This window comes from Choloepus didactylus, chromosome 10 (assembly GCF_015220235.1).
Source record: "Choloepus didactylus isolate mChoDid1 chromosome 10, mChoDid1.pri, whole genome shotgun sequence".
Lineage (NCBI taxonomy): Eukaryota > Metazoa > Chordata > Mammalia > Pilosa > Megalonychidae > Choloepus > Choloepus didactylus.
In genome coordinates, this window is record NC_051316.1 from 56897765 (window position 1) to 56916504 (window position 18740).

Here is an 18740-nt window from a genome sequence, read left to right on the forward strand (position 1 = left end):
ATGAGACTATACCAAAGGACAGTTTTCTTAAGTTTTCAGGAACATACAGGGAGATATGTATGGGTGACAAAAATCTCATACTACTAGAAGGGCATCATATTGTTGTATTTAAGAGTCGCACTAATTTGAGCTTGTATACAAGTCTAGCACTTATTCATTGTGTGATCCTGGGTGTATTCCTGAACCTCTCTTTGATTAAGTTTCCTTGTTTTAAAAATGGGAATAACTATTACTGGAGTTGTGTTTTACAGTTGGGTAACTGTATTTCATGGGTTTGCTCTGAAGATTAAGGAATTAGTCCAGTAATGCTCTTAGAATGTCATCAGGCCCCTTCAAAATATTAGTTGCAATTATTATTATTATTCCAAAAGCTTGCCAAATTAGCTCCTTACTAAGAGAAGTAAAATATATAATTAAATATCAAGAAACATTGAAAATAACAAAATATGGAGCACACTGAATTGGAATTAAGTTGCTATGAAAGAATGGTAAAACGTAGGTACCACTGCTAACATTTTCTTAGAAATAATCTAGCCAAGAATTTAAAGGTAAGAAAGACTGGTTATTTCAAATAAATGTTTTTCTCTTATACCCAAAAGCTACTAAAGGAACTGAATTAAAGCATATTCACAAATCGCTTTTTAAAGTATTTTATAACAATAAATGTATTCTGCACTCTACATCAGCAATATCTGAGCTTATAGCTACAAGACAAATATTTTCAATTAAATCCATCTTTTTAGAAATCCAATTCTTTTTTTAAGCAGAAGAACACACCTCAAAATGCTACTATACATTGGTGGTCTCCTATGGACATGCATCACCCTGGACAATGATTCTGAAAGGTGTTAGGAAGAAAGGAATTCTATGAGCTGACTTTTTTAGAGAAAACTCAGAAGGGAATACTCATATCATCAGCCCCTTAGGGCCTCTGTTTCCCTGTCAACATGAAGGCAAATGTCTGACAGGCCTAGAATGTCAGCTGTTCAAGATCCAGCAAACTTGCACATCTTGGTCTTTGCTTTATCCCCGACACTAGAACACTGCCTGACACTCCGCAGGTTTTCAGGCATTATTGTTTAAGTGACTGAGGGAATGAATGAGTCAGTACCCAATCTCCTCACATCTTTCAAGCTGCTCTTTTGGTTTTCATTTACTTACTGTTATTATTATCATTTTTATAATTATTATTTTGTCTTCCAGATTCCCCTTTATGTTTTATTTATTTTTGAGAAGGAGTGGGTAGAGAGGTGGGAGAAAAGTCAGGAAAACAAAGATAAGAGGTTGAACAAGATATTAGTTTAATGTGATTCCTGCTTTTGAAACCTTTAAGGTCTTTAGTAAATATTCAAATATTTAAAGCTGAAATGGTTGCTTATGAAAAAGGTGATTCAATATTTACACATTACTGTAAAAACTAGGAAATGGTAATATTTGAGCAAGAGAATTTACTGAAAATAATAGTAAAAGGAGTCATTTGTCCAAATATTATGGTTAGGCATTTTTCAAGGTGCTTCATATTTCTCTTAGATGTCTCTGAATTCTTTAAGGCAAAAAAAAAAAAGGATAATTAAAGGTGAGTTTACTGCTATTTAGTGGGCATTAGTTTCACTAAGTCACATTTATTATACAGTACAATTTTACATATGTCATGTATGGATAAGTGCAAGTCTGCCCAGTAGTTTAAGAAGATGAAATACAACATTATCATCTTAAAGGACTATTGTTGACAATGGCAAATCTTTGTTCTCATGTCACATTACTGCTTTTGTATGGCATATATTTAATGCATCTGCATGGTTGGAGATAGGATGTCATAGTTGCTAAACTATGACATCATTTTTTTCCGCAAAATTTATAGATTGACACATGTTGCATTTTCTACGATCATGCTTCCTAGAAAAGGAAGATAATTTGTATTCCAGACATTTATAATAACCCTCACCCTCAGTATACCTAATTTGCAAAAGTCTTCTATAATTCTGTGAACACGGAGTAAAAACCACCAATACCTGCCTCTTCCTTCACATACTCAAAATTTCCCCCCTTGATTCAAAAATATATCTGGAATATAACACCTTGGTTATATTTAGCACATTTCTTTCAAAATAAAGAATATTTCTTGAGCACTTTATCTTCACAAGGAAACAGGCAAAGTTAATACAGAATATCATGTTATTTGCATTTTTATTTTTCATTAAATAACTAAAGCATTTATTATTAGATCATATTGATTTCAACTCTTTCTTTTCTTTTTCCTTTGCCTTCAGGGACTTTATACATATATATTAACACATATTTGGATTTTTTCTGTCATGTGATTGTCATCACAGCTCTGGACTAACATTAAGCCTGTGTGCATCTATCCTGCCATAATGGTTGCCTGTGGCCAGCATTCTTCATTCTGCCTGGTTAGTGTGTGGAGTGAGCCTGTTGTTTAATGTGTACACTATTACCCTACTTGGGTTGCTTAAGTAGCTTTAAGAGAGAATGTGACTACTTAGATATGTGTATCTTATTGGGTACCACATGTATTATTTGAATATATGCATCTGAAACACCGAACAATGAAATGAATCATTTTAGAATTCTCAGGGTAGACTTTCTGGAGGCATTACTCAAGTGGCTTGAGTATTCCTAGACCCTCAAAGCATGAGCCATTGAGCATACCTTTGACAGTGATCTGTGCTATTGCTTCAATGACACCCAGTGTTGACATAGCAACACAGGTATAATTTGCTGACTGTCTTACATCATTCAGTTCTAGGACATTTCTTCCTATTGGCATATCATCTTCAGGTGTCAGATCTTCTGCCCCCAACATCCACTTCACATAAGGCATTGGTGACCCCACTGCCACACAGGTGATATTAACACTTCCACCTGGCATGATTTCATGATTAGTGGGTGGGATAGAGAATCTTGGTGGGACACGGCGAACTGGAATAAAACACAAGGGAAGATAATAACATATACAAGGCAAGAAAAAGATGACTTGGTAACACATGACATGCACTGTACATACACAATTAAAGAATGTAAACATATTGTGGACTGTCCAAAAACAAAACATAAAGAAAAACTGTGGATAATACAGACCATACAAGTATGGTGTGTGTATACACAGAAAATTTTATTTTGTATAGTCACTGATATTTTAGACATGTTCATTCAAAAGCTGATCAGACCTACAGGGCCCCACAAAAACTGTCTACAAACTAACAATACACAAACATCATGCATAAGATAAACACACAAGCATATACATGCATGCATATGACAATGATACTATGCATGCATGTATACGCAGGAAAGAGGACTGGAAGGTCACCAGCAAGTTTGAGTTGAGTATCAAAACCAACTTCAGTGCTATACACTTCCAGTTGATGTGAATGCACATGTGGGACCACAATGTCACATCCCAGCCTTGGAAAACATCATCTAGAGTACACTGAAAGTGCAATTTGATATGCTTTCAGACTCAGAGTGGACACAGCCTCAAGACCTCACACTACCACTTGAACAAACACAGAAATATCTATCTACCTATATATATATATATATATAGACATATATAGATATATATATAGATATACATATATATACATATATCTATATATACACATATACATATACATACACGTACATACATACATACATACAAAATTGGTTTACAGGTACAAGAGAAGAAACAAGTCAATGCCAGAAGAGATACTAGATTGGATCATGCAAGGCATGCACCAGATGTAATCTCAAGATCCATGCTCAGGACAATGGGATTATGGTGGGAACCCAAAAGACAACAATGACAGCAGAAGAAATAATGGGGGAGTAGAAATAAACATGAGTTCAATAACACTGATTTAGACAGGGATTTAGGGGATGAAAAGGTTGAAAGTAGGAAGATACTGGATTAAGCTCAAGTTGTTAAAGGTAAAATAGTAAATTCAGGAAGGGAGTTGGGTATTTCACATTTAGGATTCCATTCAGTTCGTATCACAGTAAAACAACATAAATGACAACATAATCTAGTAAGAGGCATTTTATGCCCACATTCAAATTGAGGGACACTGGACCTAAAATGCACAGTGGAACATAACATTAAGAGAAGAGATAGCAAAGCAACACAACACAGATAAAATTACCAAGCAATTACAGATCAGTGTTCCTGCTTCAGATAATCTGCATATTTATGTGTGTTTAAGTACACTTGTGTTGGACATGGTACAAGGAGAGGCTGAGAGACAAACATGTCTCATTTTGGGCTTTTAATTGGCAAATCGTTACACCGTGAATGGTTTAGAACAAGAGGGCAATCATTTGGAGCACATTTTAAATACACATGTTAAAATGATTTATAAATTTATGAATAAACCGATAAACAAACAACCTCATTACCCCAATACGATAATAAGTAAATAATTCTGTCTGAAAACATTTTGGCTGCGCTCAAGGTTGAGATAAACCTCTGTCAGTTGGAGTGGGCTCACTGCGATGGCCTCATGAGTGAATGACAGGCTTAGGAGAAGTCAAGAGAAAGCTAAGCATGCCTCCTGCAGCCAATTCACAGAGGTTACACGATGCAAGCAGGAGTCAGTGTAGATTCTGAGGTATCAAGGAACATGTCAAGAAAAAATGGAGGAGAGTTTAGTCTTCATGCTTGGGAATAGGGGAACCACTGCAAAAAGTCAGTCTCTGGGCAGCAGGCATTTATCTTTATAAGACAGAACTTAAAGGCAGGGTGGGAGATGGGAAGAGTAGAGCAGGAAGGAAAGCAGGAACACTGACCAGGCTCACCAGACCTTAGGGAGTTAAGTGTTACCAGTTACCATGCACCCAGGTACGTTCTCTCCCATCATGCACCACAGTTAGGTATCACCAGCAAGCACTGGAAACCATGGCCAGGGCATTCTCTGCTAAAACATACCATTAACCAAAAGAAGACCACAATGCAGCTACATTCATTTCATTTGTATTCTTTGTTATTGGTTTAATTAATAGTTTTGTAAGGTGGGTAAAAAGTAAAAAACACACCAACCTTCTCGCAGCTCTGAGGGATGTAGGGGGTTTGATGCAGAACACAATGAAATGAGGAAAGGAGAAAAACAAGGGAAACACAGAGAGAGTAAAAAGGCCATATCAAGGCTTTCAACTGCTACTTGAACATCTTTATTTGCTCTAGTTAATCCTTCCTACTTTAGCTGGAAAAGTTAGCAGTATCTCACAGACTAACACAGTATTAGAAACAATAGCTAGCATCATTTTGAAATTTTCCATTGAAGAAGGTACACATGCCTCATGCAGCAGAGGAGGTCACCATTGTGAGAAAAAGGATCGAGGGGCTTTCAAAGAATTTAGACAGGGAACAGTTCTTTTCACATTCTCCCACCCCAGACTCCAAAGAAAGAGGAGAGAAAAACATCCCCAGGGAAACAAAATTAACTCTAATAAAAATTTCAAAATCAAGCTAGATATTTTCCTAAGGGAACCCACCCTATTGTAAAAAGCTTAAAGCCCTCTCAGCCTTTTATCCATGCCCACCCCCACCCTGCCTTCTGTGGCGATTCACAGACATGTAGACCAGTTCCAGGAGTACCAGCATTCCCACTGGATGAAAACTGTTAGGAACCAGCTTTGGGAACATCTTCTTTCTAGTTGAAATGAAAGGTGCAGCCATTCATAAGCTCAAATTTTAACCGTTTCTATCATTTATGAAAAATATGAATATATCCTCACAATTCATTCTTGTCCCAAGGACAACTAATATTTTTTAAATAATATAATCAGTGTTCCATGGCACTCGAAAGGTTAAACTTGTTGGCAAGTCTTTTAATAATTTAAATGAATTGGTGTGTGTCTGAGTGTATGCATATATACATATATACACACACACACATATATACATACTATGTGTTTATTAATAAGAAGTATGGAAATAAGGAAGAAAATAGAATTGTACCATTTGCATGCAGCAACTTTTTGTGTGTGTGTGTGTTTTTTTGTTTTTTTTTTTTGCAAGTTAGCAGCTTTATCCTTAAAGCTCGGCAGCAGAGGTCACGAAGACATAAACACCTTTATGCTTGAGTTGCACAGAGAACTGATTAGTAGCACACCGAGCAATTACTTCAGGGTTTGATAAGGAAACAGAAGAGGAAAAACAACGGAAAATGGAGAAGGAGAAAAAGAAGGAAACCCCAAACAAATGCAAAGCGCAGTTCAATCAAAGTGGTAAAAAATATAAACCAGGATGTAAAAATGTAAATATACTTACATAATTCAAGCTTCAGGATAGATTGCACTCAAGTTATTATTTTTTCCCCAACAATAACATACATAAAAACTTTAAATCTCTATTTATTAAAAGGCTTGTGCTATGCAACTACTGCCAAATCGGTTTGTTAAATACAGAGATAACACAGACCCTGTGAGTAACTCTACTCCCCTTGAGCCTGAATGAAGACCCAGTGCCAGGGTTATGTCTTTCCTACCTCTGACATATAAATTGGCAGGGGCAGAATAGCGAGTGCCCGCGCTGTTGGTGGCAACACACTCATATTTTCCTTGGTCAGATTCTTCACTCTGTTCAATCTGAAGGGCGCCTGTATGGATATAAAATATATTGCCAAAGAGAGGGTCAGAGAAGGATTTCTCAGTTCACAAAGCTAAGCCTCTTAACAATATGAAAAGCCCTGCAAAGCGAAGGTCCACTCAACGTCGATTCAATCTCTTGCTAAGGTGCACAGACAGAAAATGATGCGATGAGAAAAACATATAGAGATTATTTTTTTACATCATCAAAACTAGCATAAGAAAACAATATCTCTTTTCCCAAGCAAGACTGCTAGTCATAATTAACACTCTTATTTCCTAGACTAATAAAATGAAGATGGGTGAGACTGCTTCAAGGAAGTATGGCTTTTAAATAAAACAAAAGATTAAGTTTTGTTTTTGTTTTTGTTTTGTTTCATTTTGGTATCAAAAGTGGCGCAAAAGATAGATATGCTCAAAAAAACCAGGCCGGGTTTTCAAGAAAGTCTTCTGCTAAAGAAAGCCAAAAATACGCAGCGAGTACAAAAAGGCTGCACAAAGCGAAAAATTAAAATTAGTCATTATAAATTATCAAAATGTTACTTAAAGAAACAAAACTCCCTTAAGACATGCAGATTTTTAAGAAAAGAAAGACAGTTTGCCACGACTTACAATCATTTATTACATTTGCTGAAAAACAAAGAGCAGTTGAATTAGATTTTTAAAAAAAGTTAAAAAGCACGGCCTATGCCACCAAGGAAGAGCCAACCAGCCACGGCTTGAGGACCTCAAGGACGGTCCCCTAAGACACCCATCCAAATCCACCAGTGGGATTAGCAGTGCGGTGTCACAAAACCCCAAGAAAAATATAAAACAAGAATCACAAAAGAAATGAACACTGTGTCAAAGCATGAAAAACCAGCAATACCGCATACCACCAAGAATGCTGAGCACCTTTTGTCTCCATAGCCTGAAGGACAGAAGATCCAAAAATCCAGAGGCGAGTAATCCAAGAAAAAAAGAAGTGGGGAAAAAAGCATTGCTGTCAGGTTGTAGGCGAGTGGGATCAGGTGGAAAGGGGAGTCATTCTTTGACTTTTAAGACGTTAAGAGAAAAAAGAATTGAAGAACAAAAGCAAAATCCTTTTGAAAGATAAAGACAAAAAGCAGATGTTCCAGGCTGTCTTCTGCATGTCTGCTACTGTTCTCCAGACCATCTTGGCTTTGGTCCGGAACAAGAACAGCTAAGGAAGAAAAAAATGATCTTTTTTTTTCTCCAGTTGGACAAAAAAAAAGGAAAAAGAAGAAAAAAAAAAAAAAAAAAAAAGAAGAAAAAAGAAAAAGGAAGAAGAAGAAAAGGAAAAAAAAAAGGGACAGATGGTACGCTGTGACTGGTCTGTGGTCCGAAGACCTGGATATGCTTTCTTTGAAGCATATCACAACTTAAATAATCATTTTCATAAGAAAGAAATGAACAAAACAAAGAGGAAAAGGAAAAGAAAAGGAAAGCTCACAATATGAGAGTCACTGATAATAACCAAACAGTTATAAAGGAGAAAAATAAAGTTGATGGACATCACTGGAATGATTTTGAAAACAGGACAAAGATGAGAGGGATGAAAGGACAGAAAGAATGAGTAAGATCATTCTGTGAACGTTAGTTCAGCACTCTTACCTCTTATTGGTGTACCACCTGGGTGGATAATATGAATGCAAATAAGATTAGAAAGAAGAAGCATTAGTACGAGAAGAAGGAGGCTAGGGCGGGGGAGAAGAATTAAATTAGATTTACAGAATTAAATAAGGTCTTAAAAGAAACTTGAATTACTATACTGGTAAAACAGGAATATATTAGATAGTATTATTAGATCATAAAAGCAAGTTGCAGTATACCACAGAGGGCAATGACCATAACAGGCAGCAGTGCCTTTCTCAGAGAAGGAACTGAGTTCTTAGGTCTGGGGTCATATAGGGTTAGAATGATATCTTATATGCCTCATATCCTTAAAACAAAACAAAACAAAACAAAAGAACTATACAATACTTTTTAAAGGCATAGTTTAGGAAAATACTGGCTAATCTATTTAAGTATATATATAGGTATGCATATATATATACTGTTACAGGAAATTCTGAAGACTAACTAGAAACATACACTGCTGACTGGATTATCATATGCTACATCGGTGTGATAGAACTTGTATACTATCTTATTTTCTACATAGTGTTCTTAGGATAACAGGTTCTGGGAGGTGTGCATGTGTGCGCCACTAGAGAGATCTGATTCTACACTGACAGTTAGTAAAATGCATGCCATGCATTTTATTAATAATAATAATAATATTCTGAATACGGAAATTAGTGGGGGTGAAGTGCGCTTCAGAACTAAGCACTTACCAATAGATTCTGGAGATTTAAATACGGAGAGAAGAAAGACAGCATAAAAATATTATTATATTCCTTATAATTTGGTACAAATTTTTCAGAATTAAAGCTTTATATACTAAATCATCTATGTTACATGTGAATAATTAATTCTTTATTTACAATAACAGAATGCTAATCTACACAATTCTGCTGACAACAAGCAAGAGGCATGTAACAAGACGCTGTAACATCACAGGACAGTTCAAAAGCTGAGAATTCTGGGAAGACAGGCAGTTAAACAACTTAGATTTCTATATCAATACTACTACCAATGTCAAAGCAAACAGCTTATCAGTATATGTCCCCATGAAATTACCTAGGGACAGGCTCTAAAATTTAAGAAATTTAGAATATCTCTATTTTTAATCTAAAGAGAGCAAAGGAATAAACTTGGGGTAGGGATGGGAGAGGGAGGAAAGGGCAACGGTAAAGAGAGAGAGAAAGAAGCAAACGCTGGCGCCTACACCATAAGCAGACTTCTGTAGATCCAGTAACTGGAGGGTTCAAAAATATTTTAGAGTGGGTGCACAGTACTGTGGCTAATGTGTACAAAATGCAGACTCGCAATAATGATAATAATAATCATATAAATAAAAAAATCCCCTCCTTTCATTGGTATTTTATATAGGACTTGAAAAAAAAATACATCTGGTTACTCATGGATAACGTTTCTGTGTTTTATGTATTAGTGAAGAGAAAGCAGATGTGCCCAAACTTACTACTTTAGTACTTTGATGAGTTCAAATGTAGAAAAGGCAGCAGAAAACACAGTTTAATAAAATTGAATCATTTTAGTGCTTAATATGAACATTTTGGTTTTTAATGGATATAACCATTGGAACTCCTTGCAAGTTCTGAATGAAGTCCAATGTTGAAATAAACTTGTTGCAAAAGAAAACAGAGAAAGAAGAAAGAAAGAGGAGAAAATGGATCCATCAAATACTGCAAAAAAAGCAGTAAATTAAAAAATTATCAAAAATACAGTCACAGCAGTGAACAATGTGGATTAAACAGAAGCTGCAAAACACAGAAAGAAGGAGAAAGACAGACTCTGAAACGGGCTATGACATCAGAGACATGGACAACACATTAAATAACAGAGAAAGAGAAGAGGGAGAAAAATCAATACCTAAAAATTAAAAAAATAAAATATAAAAGTAAAAATAAAGAGAAAGGTAAAAAATTCTCTAGGAGTTAGTGGAAACAGTAACACGACCCTACCTGATCGTAACTGTTTAATGCGGCCATTGTTGTTGCTTGTGTCGACGGGTAAGAAATCTTTAAACCAAGTGATTTCTGGGTCCGGATTACCACTGGCTGCACAAAGCATGGTGGCTGTGCGTGTACGCTCAACCACCTTCAGCTGTGGGCCCATGTCAATGGTTGGGAAGCCCCTGGGGATTTGATCCTCTGCAAGACAAAAGGTGATGCCAACATGTTATGTTCGATGCCCAAGATTGAAGAGATATTGTCCATACATCGCTCCCCTTATCTTAGTCAATGTTTGTTGAGAACTAACAAAAACCAGGCAGCACTCAACCCTTAAATTAGGATGTAGTCACAATGCGGTCCTTGGGCAGAAGTGAGCACAGTTTATATAGGAGGCCATCAGACCAAAAGAGAGCTCAGACAGGGTGATAAAGGGCTGTACCAAGTTTAGGGTCTCACAGAGGGGGGAGTAAATTCAGTACTTCTGTCTGAGGAGTTGGTAAGTACCAAGAGGAAACTCAAATTTGAACTGGGATTTAGGAATGAGACAAGTTTGCCAAGTCACAAACAGGAAGAAGGGGATTTTAGGAAGATGGGAACATCACAAGTATAGGCACCGAAGCAGAAGAGTTTTCATTAAGGGAAAGCATGGAATCCAGCAGGGCTAGCGTGGAGAGGGCATGGGTGGCAAGCAGGTGAGTGAGAATTGCATGCATCTGAATCTGTATTCGAAACACGTGTTTTTCTTATACATATATTGTTCAATAAAACTATATATATATTTTTTCACACAAACATAAGGTTCTACCTGAATGAATTCCTTTGTAGGGAGTTTGAAATAATCAGAAAATCGACAGATTTCCTTACAAAAGGAGAAAAGAACAAAGGCAGTTCCCCATTAATGCACAAAAGCATACATTCCTTAGGCTAAATGAATAGTTTTGTCCATCTCAAAGTCTTGAACCATTTTTAGTAATTAAAAAGTTGAAATCCCTAAATTTTGAATCTCTAGCTCATCCAAAGTTCACTTCACCCAATCTTTGCATTAAAATTGTTCCAGATCTCATACCTTGAGAAATTAAAGTCCAATTAAATCCCTTAAACATAACCCACAATTATAGCCTGTATTGGCAGCTCTTCCAGTTAGGATTACTAAAGTGTATTCTGTCCAAGAAATGAAGAAACTCTAGTTAGATGGGTGATAATTATCCAAATTAGAATGTGGCCATTTGTTGGAAGAACGTCATGAAACATTTTGACTTCCATTGGGTCTGGTCTTAAGTTAATCAAAACTCTCTCACAATCACTTATGAATTTTCATGAGCAACAAATTCCAGAATGACTTTAAAGCACACCCATCAGCGAGCAAAACATTAGTGATTATCAGATTAGTAATCAACAGATGTAGCACCCAGACTCTTACAAGTTCTGTTAAGATCCCATGCATCCATACTTGATCCTGTGGAGTCCACTGAGGTCTAAGATAATTATAATTTCTAGTAAAGAGGCTTCATTTTCATGCTTCCACTGTGCTATCAATCAGTCTCAAGTGTTTTCCACTTACTCTCCTTTGTAGCCTACAGGGCTAGCCTAAGCCTGGCTAGCAAGGCCTTTAAAATTATGCCCCATTTTCTCAGCCAAGCTCAGAGGAATCACAAGATTCCAGGAAACTTTACCTGCTGGCCCAGAAATTGTTACCATTCCCCAGATATATCATATCTTTAGAGTACTCTGTGCCTTTAGAAGGCCACCCAGCTCAAATCACCTTCTTCATAAAACTTTTCCAAATGCCCTCAAACTCTTTAAATTTTGTCTTCTTTAATGCTACCAGAGCAAAACTAAAACTACTGTCTTTTACTTATTTATCAGTGGTTTCTCCCTCTATACCATAATTCCTCCTTATTTCATCTGTATCCAAATCCCTTGCCATTAAGCTAGTCTGGACTTCCAAATATTAAGAGAATCTCCAGTGATTCCCAGGCCTAAGTATTAATATATATCAGTGATTATGGAAAATGTTTCTGTACTGCACTGAATTTCTGGTAGACAGGTGAACAGGGGAATAGTTAAGGATTAGAGAAAGAGATGTATTCGAAGAGCAAAAGATGTGAAAATACTGACAAAGAATAAAATACCCAAGAAAGGGAAGAGTCAGTAAACAAAAGATCTGGGTTATTATAAAAGAAAATTGAGGGGCTTATGGGGACACATGTAGAATCTGTCTCTCCACTGGCAGGATGGATAGGTACATAACTAATATTAGCAATTTGGGAAAGACTGAAAGAAGGTGCAGCAAGTTGAGGTTGACACTTGGATTCAGTAGAGAGTATTTTCTTGCCAGACTAACAAGCTAGGGCTAGGGTCTATAAAAATCACAAAAATAGTTAACTTTAATAAGTTTACTTAAGTTCAAAGACATCAGCATGGCTGGGGTGTGCTCCCCATCTCTCCCCATCCTCATCACTATAAAGATCACACCTTGTATCATTACACTTTTCCACCTCTCCAGAAAAAATCTCCATGCCTGGCACCTAGTGTGCAGTCTTGAAACATTACCTGAATGAATGCTGGGAATTGTTTTGCTTTCATAGGCTACCAATTGAAATTATTCTAGACTAAACACATCCAAGAACTGAAAGAGTGAACAGTGTCTTTGGAATCTCTTGACAGGAATGGCCTTACAAGCCAGAATTAAGAGGTCTGGCTCTTTTGAGGAAGCAGTAATGCATTCTGTTTATGTGAGTGCATACACACCCCCAGCCAAGCAGAGGATTATAGTGCACAAGTGTCAGAAACCGCGGTTAAGAATGGAATTCCAAGATGATTTTTCAAGTTGTACAGGGAAAATGAAAAATTACAAGTGGGATGAACAGCATCTTGCAAACTGTGCTATGCTCATTTTAATAATCTATTCCACTTGAATTTTGTCAGACTGTTCTTTATGGCTTTAAAGGTTTTGTCAATGTATTTACATCTACAGAGCAGTTTTAATGTTGTTTGGGAGGACAGAGAAAAAAAGAAGAGTATAAAGATCAATAGCTACTGAACCACATGCATTATATTATTAAACATCTCACTTGGCAGCTATTGAAACAAAAATGCTTCAAAGGATAAAAATAATTTACTTCAAGTGCTCCAAAGTAAACTACATTGCCTTTGTTATCCAGAAATGAATTTCTGAAAAAGCTCTTACATTTTGTTGTTGTTTATTTCCCACTCAGTTTTTAAAACCACCCCAAAAGCAACCGAGTTAATAAAAAAAAATCACCTTGGGATCTCTGAATGGTTTTTTATTTTCCAGTTAATTTTTTTAAACTCCCCAGTGCTGTTTAACTATTAGTTACATTAGCATGCATAACTATTGCTCTACTAGTCATTACTTCTCTTCTACTAAGTTCATCTCTCTGAAGAACCAAGTCAGTATTCAAAGCTGATCAGTGGCAAGTGTCAAAGGCTTCAGATTGTTGAGCCACTTACTAAAGGCTCTTATCAAAGAAATCTAGATTTAATAACCATTTATAAGAAATGAAGTTCTCACCTTGGGGATAGCTGACGAAACTGACTTGTGCCCTACTGAAAGCAGTATAACACATTTGTATGACCTTTCCTTTCCTTCCTGGCTCATAAGGAACACTCCAGAGCCTCCTTTTCATATACACAAGTGCACAACAAAGATAATCTTTCTTGCATACTAATTGAACAGAGTATGTAAAGAGCATTCCTTTCTTATTTTTAATAAGGGTAATTAAATTCCATCCATCCCCCTTTTGCACAGAACTTCTTTGAATGCACTTTCTTCATTAAATTTTCATGAGAAACATCACAATGTAACAGATTCAAATAGCCAGAGCTGTCTCACTTTGACAGTTGTGGCTTGTGTCCAATTTGACTGTCAGGTATTTGGCAATAAAACCCAATATTCAACATAAAGCGAACTGTAGAAATAATGAAATTTCTAATTGGAATGCTTATCTCAGTGGGTGTAGTTTAGAGGACGTTAATTACTTTTTCTTTCACTCTCTACATTTATTAGTGATTTATAAAAAACTATATTGGCCATTTGATAACATCAATTTTGACAGCTTATCAAATGTGTGGTACCGGGAACTTGGGAATCAAATCAATACCATTTATACTTTAACCACATAAACTTCTACAGAAAAAAGCAGCTATCAAAAATTAACAAATTGTCAATATGTTCGTAGCTTTAAACTTTTACATGAGGTGAAAAGAAAAACATTTTGTCCTATTCATTAATGTGCTCATTAAGCTTTAAAGTGCCTTACTTATCACTATTCCATATTAATATTCAATCATGCAGAATTAGCTACTAATTCATCAACAATTTAAATCAGACTTGACCTTCACACAGTCATTTGGTCTGTCATTTTGAGAGCCCATTAAAGGGCAGATTACTACATACTTCTGCTTAGTGAATCGTAGAAGTCATACATATTTTGTTTGGAAAGGCAGCTATAATAGACCTGGAAATACAGCACATTCTTTGAGTCTGTTGGTGTATAAGTGGAATATGCTGATATGAAATTTTCAGTTCCATTAAGGAAAGAGAAAAATGAAGGTCAGCATTTTCTAGAGTTAACTTCCTATTGCTGCTCAACTTATGTTAACAAACCCTGACCTACCCAAGACTTGAAAGGAAACTGTGGGAAAAATAGTCTGACACTGTTTTGCAAGCTGCCACGTCTTAGATATCTGTGAATGATCAAGCAACAATGTTTGCTTAATTTGCTCAGTTAAGCTGCTTTCATTGTTCACTCATAAACAATTTTAATGATGCTTTTACTTTCACTCCAATTCCTCAAACCTCGAATCTCCCATATTTGACAGGAAGCGACAAAACTCTAAATTGCCTGTTGAGGCCACAGCCCCCTTTCCAAGGTGGCCCCAAGCGGTTCTTGCCTAATGTGGCAGGTTCTTGCTAAGAGAATTCCACAGACTGATCCTGCTGTTCTAATCCCAACCAATACTTTTCGATGAAGTTTGCCATGGTATCAGATTCTCAATTTTTCAGTTTTATAGCAATTATGTCTGTGAAGAAAAATCATGTTAACTATATCAATGGTATGTTTCTTCAAGAGCAATATTAAGATTTGGCAATTATAACTGAACATATAGACAGAACTGACGATGTAGAGACTTTGGTGAGGATGGTGGTGCAGTAAAGCAAAATCAGAACATGGGGGAAGACATAAGCAGCTGTATTCTTGGGGAACTCATCCCCTAACATTTCTTTTTTTGAGTACCAAACAGTTCCCTGCAGCTCCTTTTTAAATCCTCCGCTGCTGTTACCAATAAATCCCTTATTATAGTCAACGTGTAAGCTGGAACTCTTATGAGCTCATTGAGGGCAGGGGCTATATATTTTCTTGGCAACCTTCACAGTGTTCAATAAACACTTAACATTAGATTTTTTTTTTACGAAGACTTGGCAACTATTTCAGCTTTCACTCATGTGACAGTCTCTGAATTCCTACTGGGATTATTCAATGCCACACAATTAAGTAGTTCATCATTCTTTAATTATTTTATGACTATTCATTAGGCCTCCCCAATCTGACTATAAGCCTATCAAGGGCAAAAATTATTTTACAATCGCTTCCTATTTTTTATAGTGTCTTAGGCAGTATTACATCATAGATTCATGAAAACAGTTGTTAAATGTTTTATTTTTACAGTCTTTGGTTTTTTTCAATTAGCAAACAATTTTTATCCATTGTGATGTGTAATTTGCACTGCTTCTTTCTTTAAATTATTGCAGTGAATGCAAGAGAAGTACACAATTCGTTTCCTGCTTTCTTAATTGTACAGGAGGCCTTTCTGCATATATTGGTTTCTGCAATCAAAACTACACCCAAGACAAAAGCTCACATGTGAACACAATGAAACACGGGAATATGTACCAATACTCTACTGGTATCTCATCTCTTAGAATAATGGAATTCTTGATGTTCAAACTGATGACAAAACTGAAGTGAATTGGCCATCTGTAGGGCTGAAACAACACTACTGGTCTTTCACTGACCACAGAAAAGAATTCTCAGTGACTGGATATAGGAAGGCTTTGGGATTCATGATGTAATCTTACAGCAAGTGCAAGTGATGTTTTCTTCAAAAGGGTGGAGGGATTGAATTAGGAGTGTTTTCAGTAACACGAAGAAGCAAGGAAACACCTTAGACCCTCTAAATATGTTGAAATCCACTTTCAGTTGTCTAGAGAAAAAGTACCAAGCTATGTAGCATAAAGTCAGTGGGGAGATAGATATATCTATATCTCTCTCTCTCTCTCTATATATATATATATACACATATCTATATCTATATCTAAATCTACATATAAAGGGACACATTCTCTTGGAAATTTTAAATATATATGGATCAAAAGGTGGTCAAAATGAAAGTATTTTCATATTTATGCAAATTGCAGTACACACAAACAAAAAGAGCTTTGAACAATTACTTCTAAATATCTATGCCTAGACAATAGATGGCATTATTCATTCTACAAATATTTATTGAAGGCCCCTTTGTGCTGGGACTAGGCCAAGTACTGGGTATGACGTGATATAGAAAATCTCTACATTGTTGTAATCTAATTGTATTTAGAGAATAATTTGATTCTTTGGGAGTCATAATGGTACCCAGCACATAGGCCTAATGATTGAGTGAGATGGTACACTGAATGTGCCTAGCACTGTTTGCTAGTGCCTGGGACCTAGTAAACTATTAGCATATAAGTACAAACTATATCCCAAGCTCCCACAGTAGATCTTGATATAACAAGTGCTGCAGTAATAAACTGTAAATGGTTAAGTATTTTATTCAAATCATAAAAATGCAGGAATTATTTACACATGTAATCAATGCAGAAGGCACTATCCGTACCAAGTCACTTCTTCAAAGCATAAAAAACCCACTTCTCCTTTTGAACAAGATTTTAGGCTCTTTGCTCTTTGACTGATAATTGGTACAAATGAAAAGAATCCATATTGACATATGATTTGTTCCCAAAACTGAATTAAAAAAAAAATAGCTCTAAATATTTGGGAGAGCAAAGCTTTCCTGTGAATGACTGAAAACATTGGAACCAATAGTTTTCTTTAGATCACAAGTGGCGTTTCTCTGTCAGTTATTCATAGGAGGGGCATTAAATATCTTTCATCTTGGGGAGTAAAGTGATGTTAAGAAGCCTATATGGCTTTCTTAGGTAATAGGATTCTTTAAAAGATAAAGCAAAGAAGTTAGAGAGACTTTTTTCCCCCTAAAAGTCTTGACACTCAAAAAACAACTGTTGAGCGAAAGGATATAAATCAAGAAATACCTCTGCACAAAATCCTTACAAGGCTAGTTATGATAGCTCCATTAATTGTTTGGCTCTAGAAGTAGGGGAGGAATTCTCAATTCAATTAGCCCACACCCCTAACAGAATGGAATTTAATATAACAAAATCATATTAGATTAATGCAACATTTGACACACCATAGAGTGTTATAAAGTTCACTATCTACAATACATCTGGAACTGTATTAGGACTCATTGAGTAGGCAACTGTGATACTATTATTCCTTTTTTTCTGTAGATATAAGAACAAAAGAATCAGCAAATTAAGTTACTTGTTCAAGTAACACATATAGCAAAAAGTAAAAGAAAGTCTATTAGCTCACTCTGGATTTTGTCTCTCTCTCTCTAATGATGCTTTCTCTATGCCAGTCGCTGTTCTTAGAATGAATATTCATCATGAACAGTGATGGAACTCCTAATCAATCAACCCACAATGGAAAGTACAACTAAAAAGTTTCAAATACATGGCCATCTTGTACTTTCAATTTTTAAGCAGATAAGGTTAAAGTTCTATGGGAGGCAATAATAACTACATGAAAAAGAAAGCCACTGTTGGTATACATCATTGGATTTTCATTTATTTGGCACTGGCTATGAGATGGAATTCTACCATGTCTCTTGGGCAGTAAAAGCTGGATGAAAAGTGGAGGCATGTGAAAAGAATGATATATATCAAATAATTTCCCTGAAGAGCTCAAATTCAGCATTGTGTCTATGGCTATAACTCTTCTGTAATTTCTATTTAATTATCTGGGAACGGATATAAATGGTAGGATTTCTGCTTTGAGAAAACCCTAAAAGACACTGCAAACCAAAGAACCAGGCAACAGTCCTCTTAGTTAACACCTAAAGCCACTTATCTCAGCCCTATATGACCTTGGGGCACATGGCTCTCTCTTCTGTAATATGGGCTAATAACCACTACCCCAAAGCTTTTTCTAGGTTAGGAAACAGTGACTCAGAGACTGGAAGGTAGAGGGATACTGATTAGAGTATTTGCTACATTACTGAACAGCAATGAGTTTTCAAGTCATTATCTTTCAGAATAAACCACAGTATCAGACTACAACCCAGAAACATATTCTTTCCAGAATACAATCCCTGAAGTGGGGGAAAGAACATTTACTATTCTTTTCTTAAAGAAAACAGTGTAAATAAAGCTTTTATTTTCACCATTTCAGATGGCAGCAGGGTATAATTTGTACTGTTTTGACATCA

At 36.1% G+C, this 18740-nt stretch overlaps 1 protein-coding gene across 6 annotated transcripts in view; it reads right to left on the reverse strand.

Annotated features, from left to right (window-relative positions):
* PTPRD (protein tyrosine phosphatase receptor type D) overlaps nucleotides 1–18740 on the reverse strand; it is a 529199-nt gene that overhangs the window by 194055 nt on the left and 316404 nt on the right. For 3 of the 6 annotated variants that reach the window (XM_037796889.1, XM_037796888.1, XM_037796887.1), the window contains exons 5-7: nucleotides 10176–10364; nucleotides 6489–6599; nucleotides 2671–2940 (exon numbers count right to left, since the gene is read on the reverse strand). In XM_037796889.1, the coding sequence (XP_037652817.1) occupies nucleotides 2671–2940; nucleotides 6489–6599; nucleotides 10176–10364 (570 nt within the window). Of the gene's footprint in view, nucleotides 1–2670; nucleotides 2941–5038; nucleotides 5051–6488; nucleotides 6600–8924; nucleotides 8934–10175; nucleotides 10365–18740 lie in introns of all 6 variants that reach the window. The other 3 variants (XM_037796885.1, XM_037796884.1, XM_037796886.1) reach the window with 2 other exon arrangements.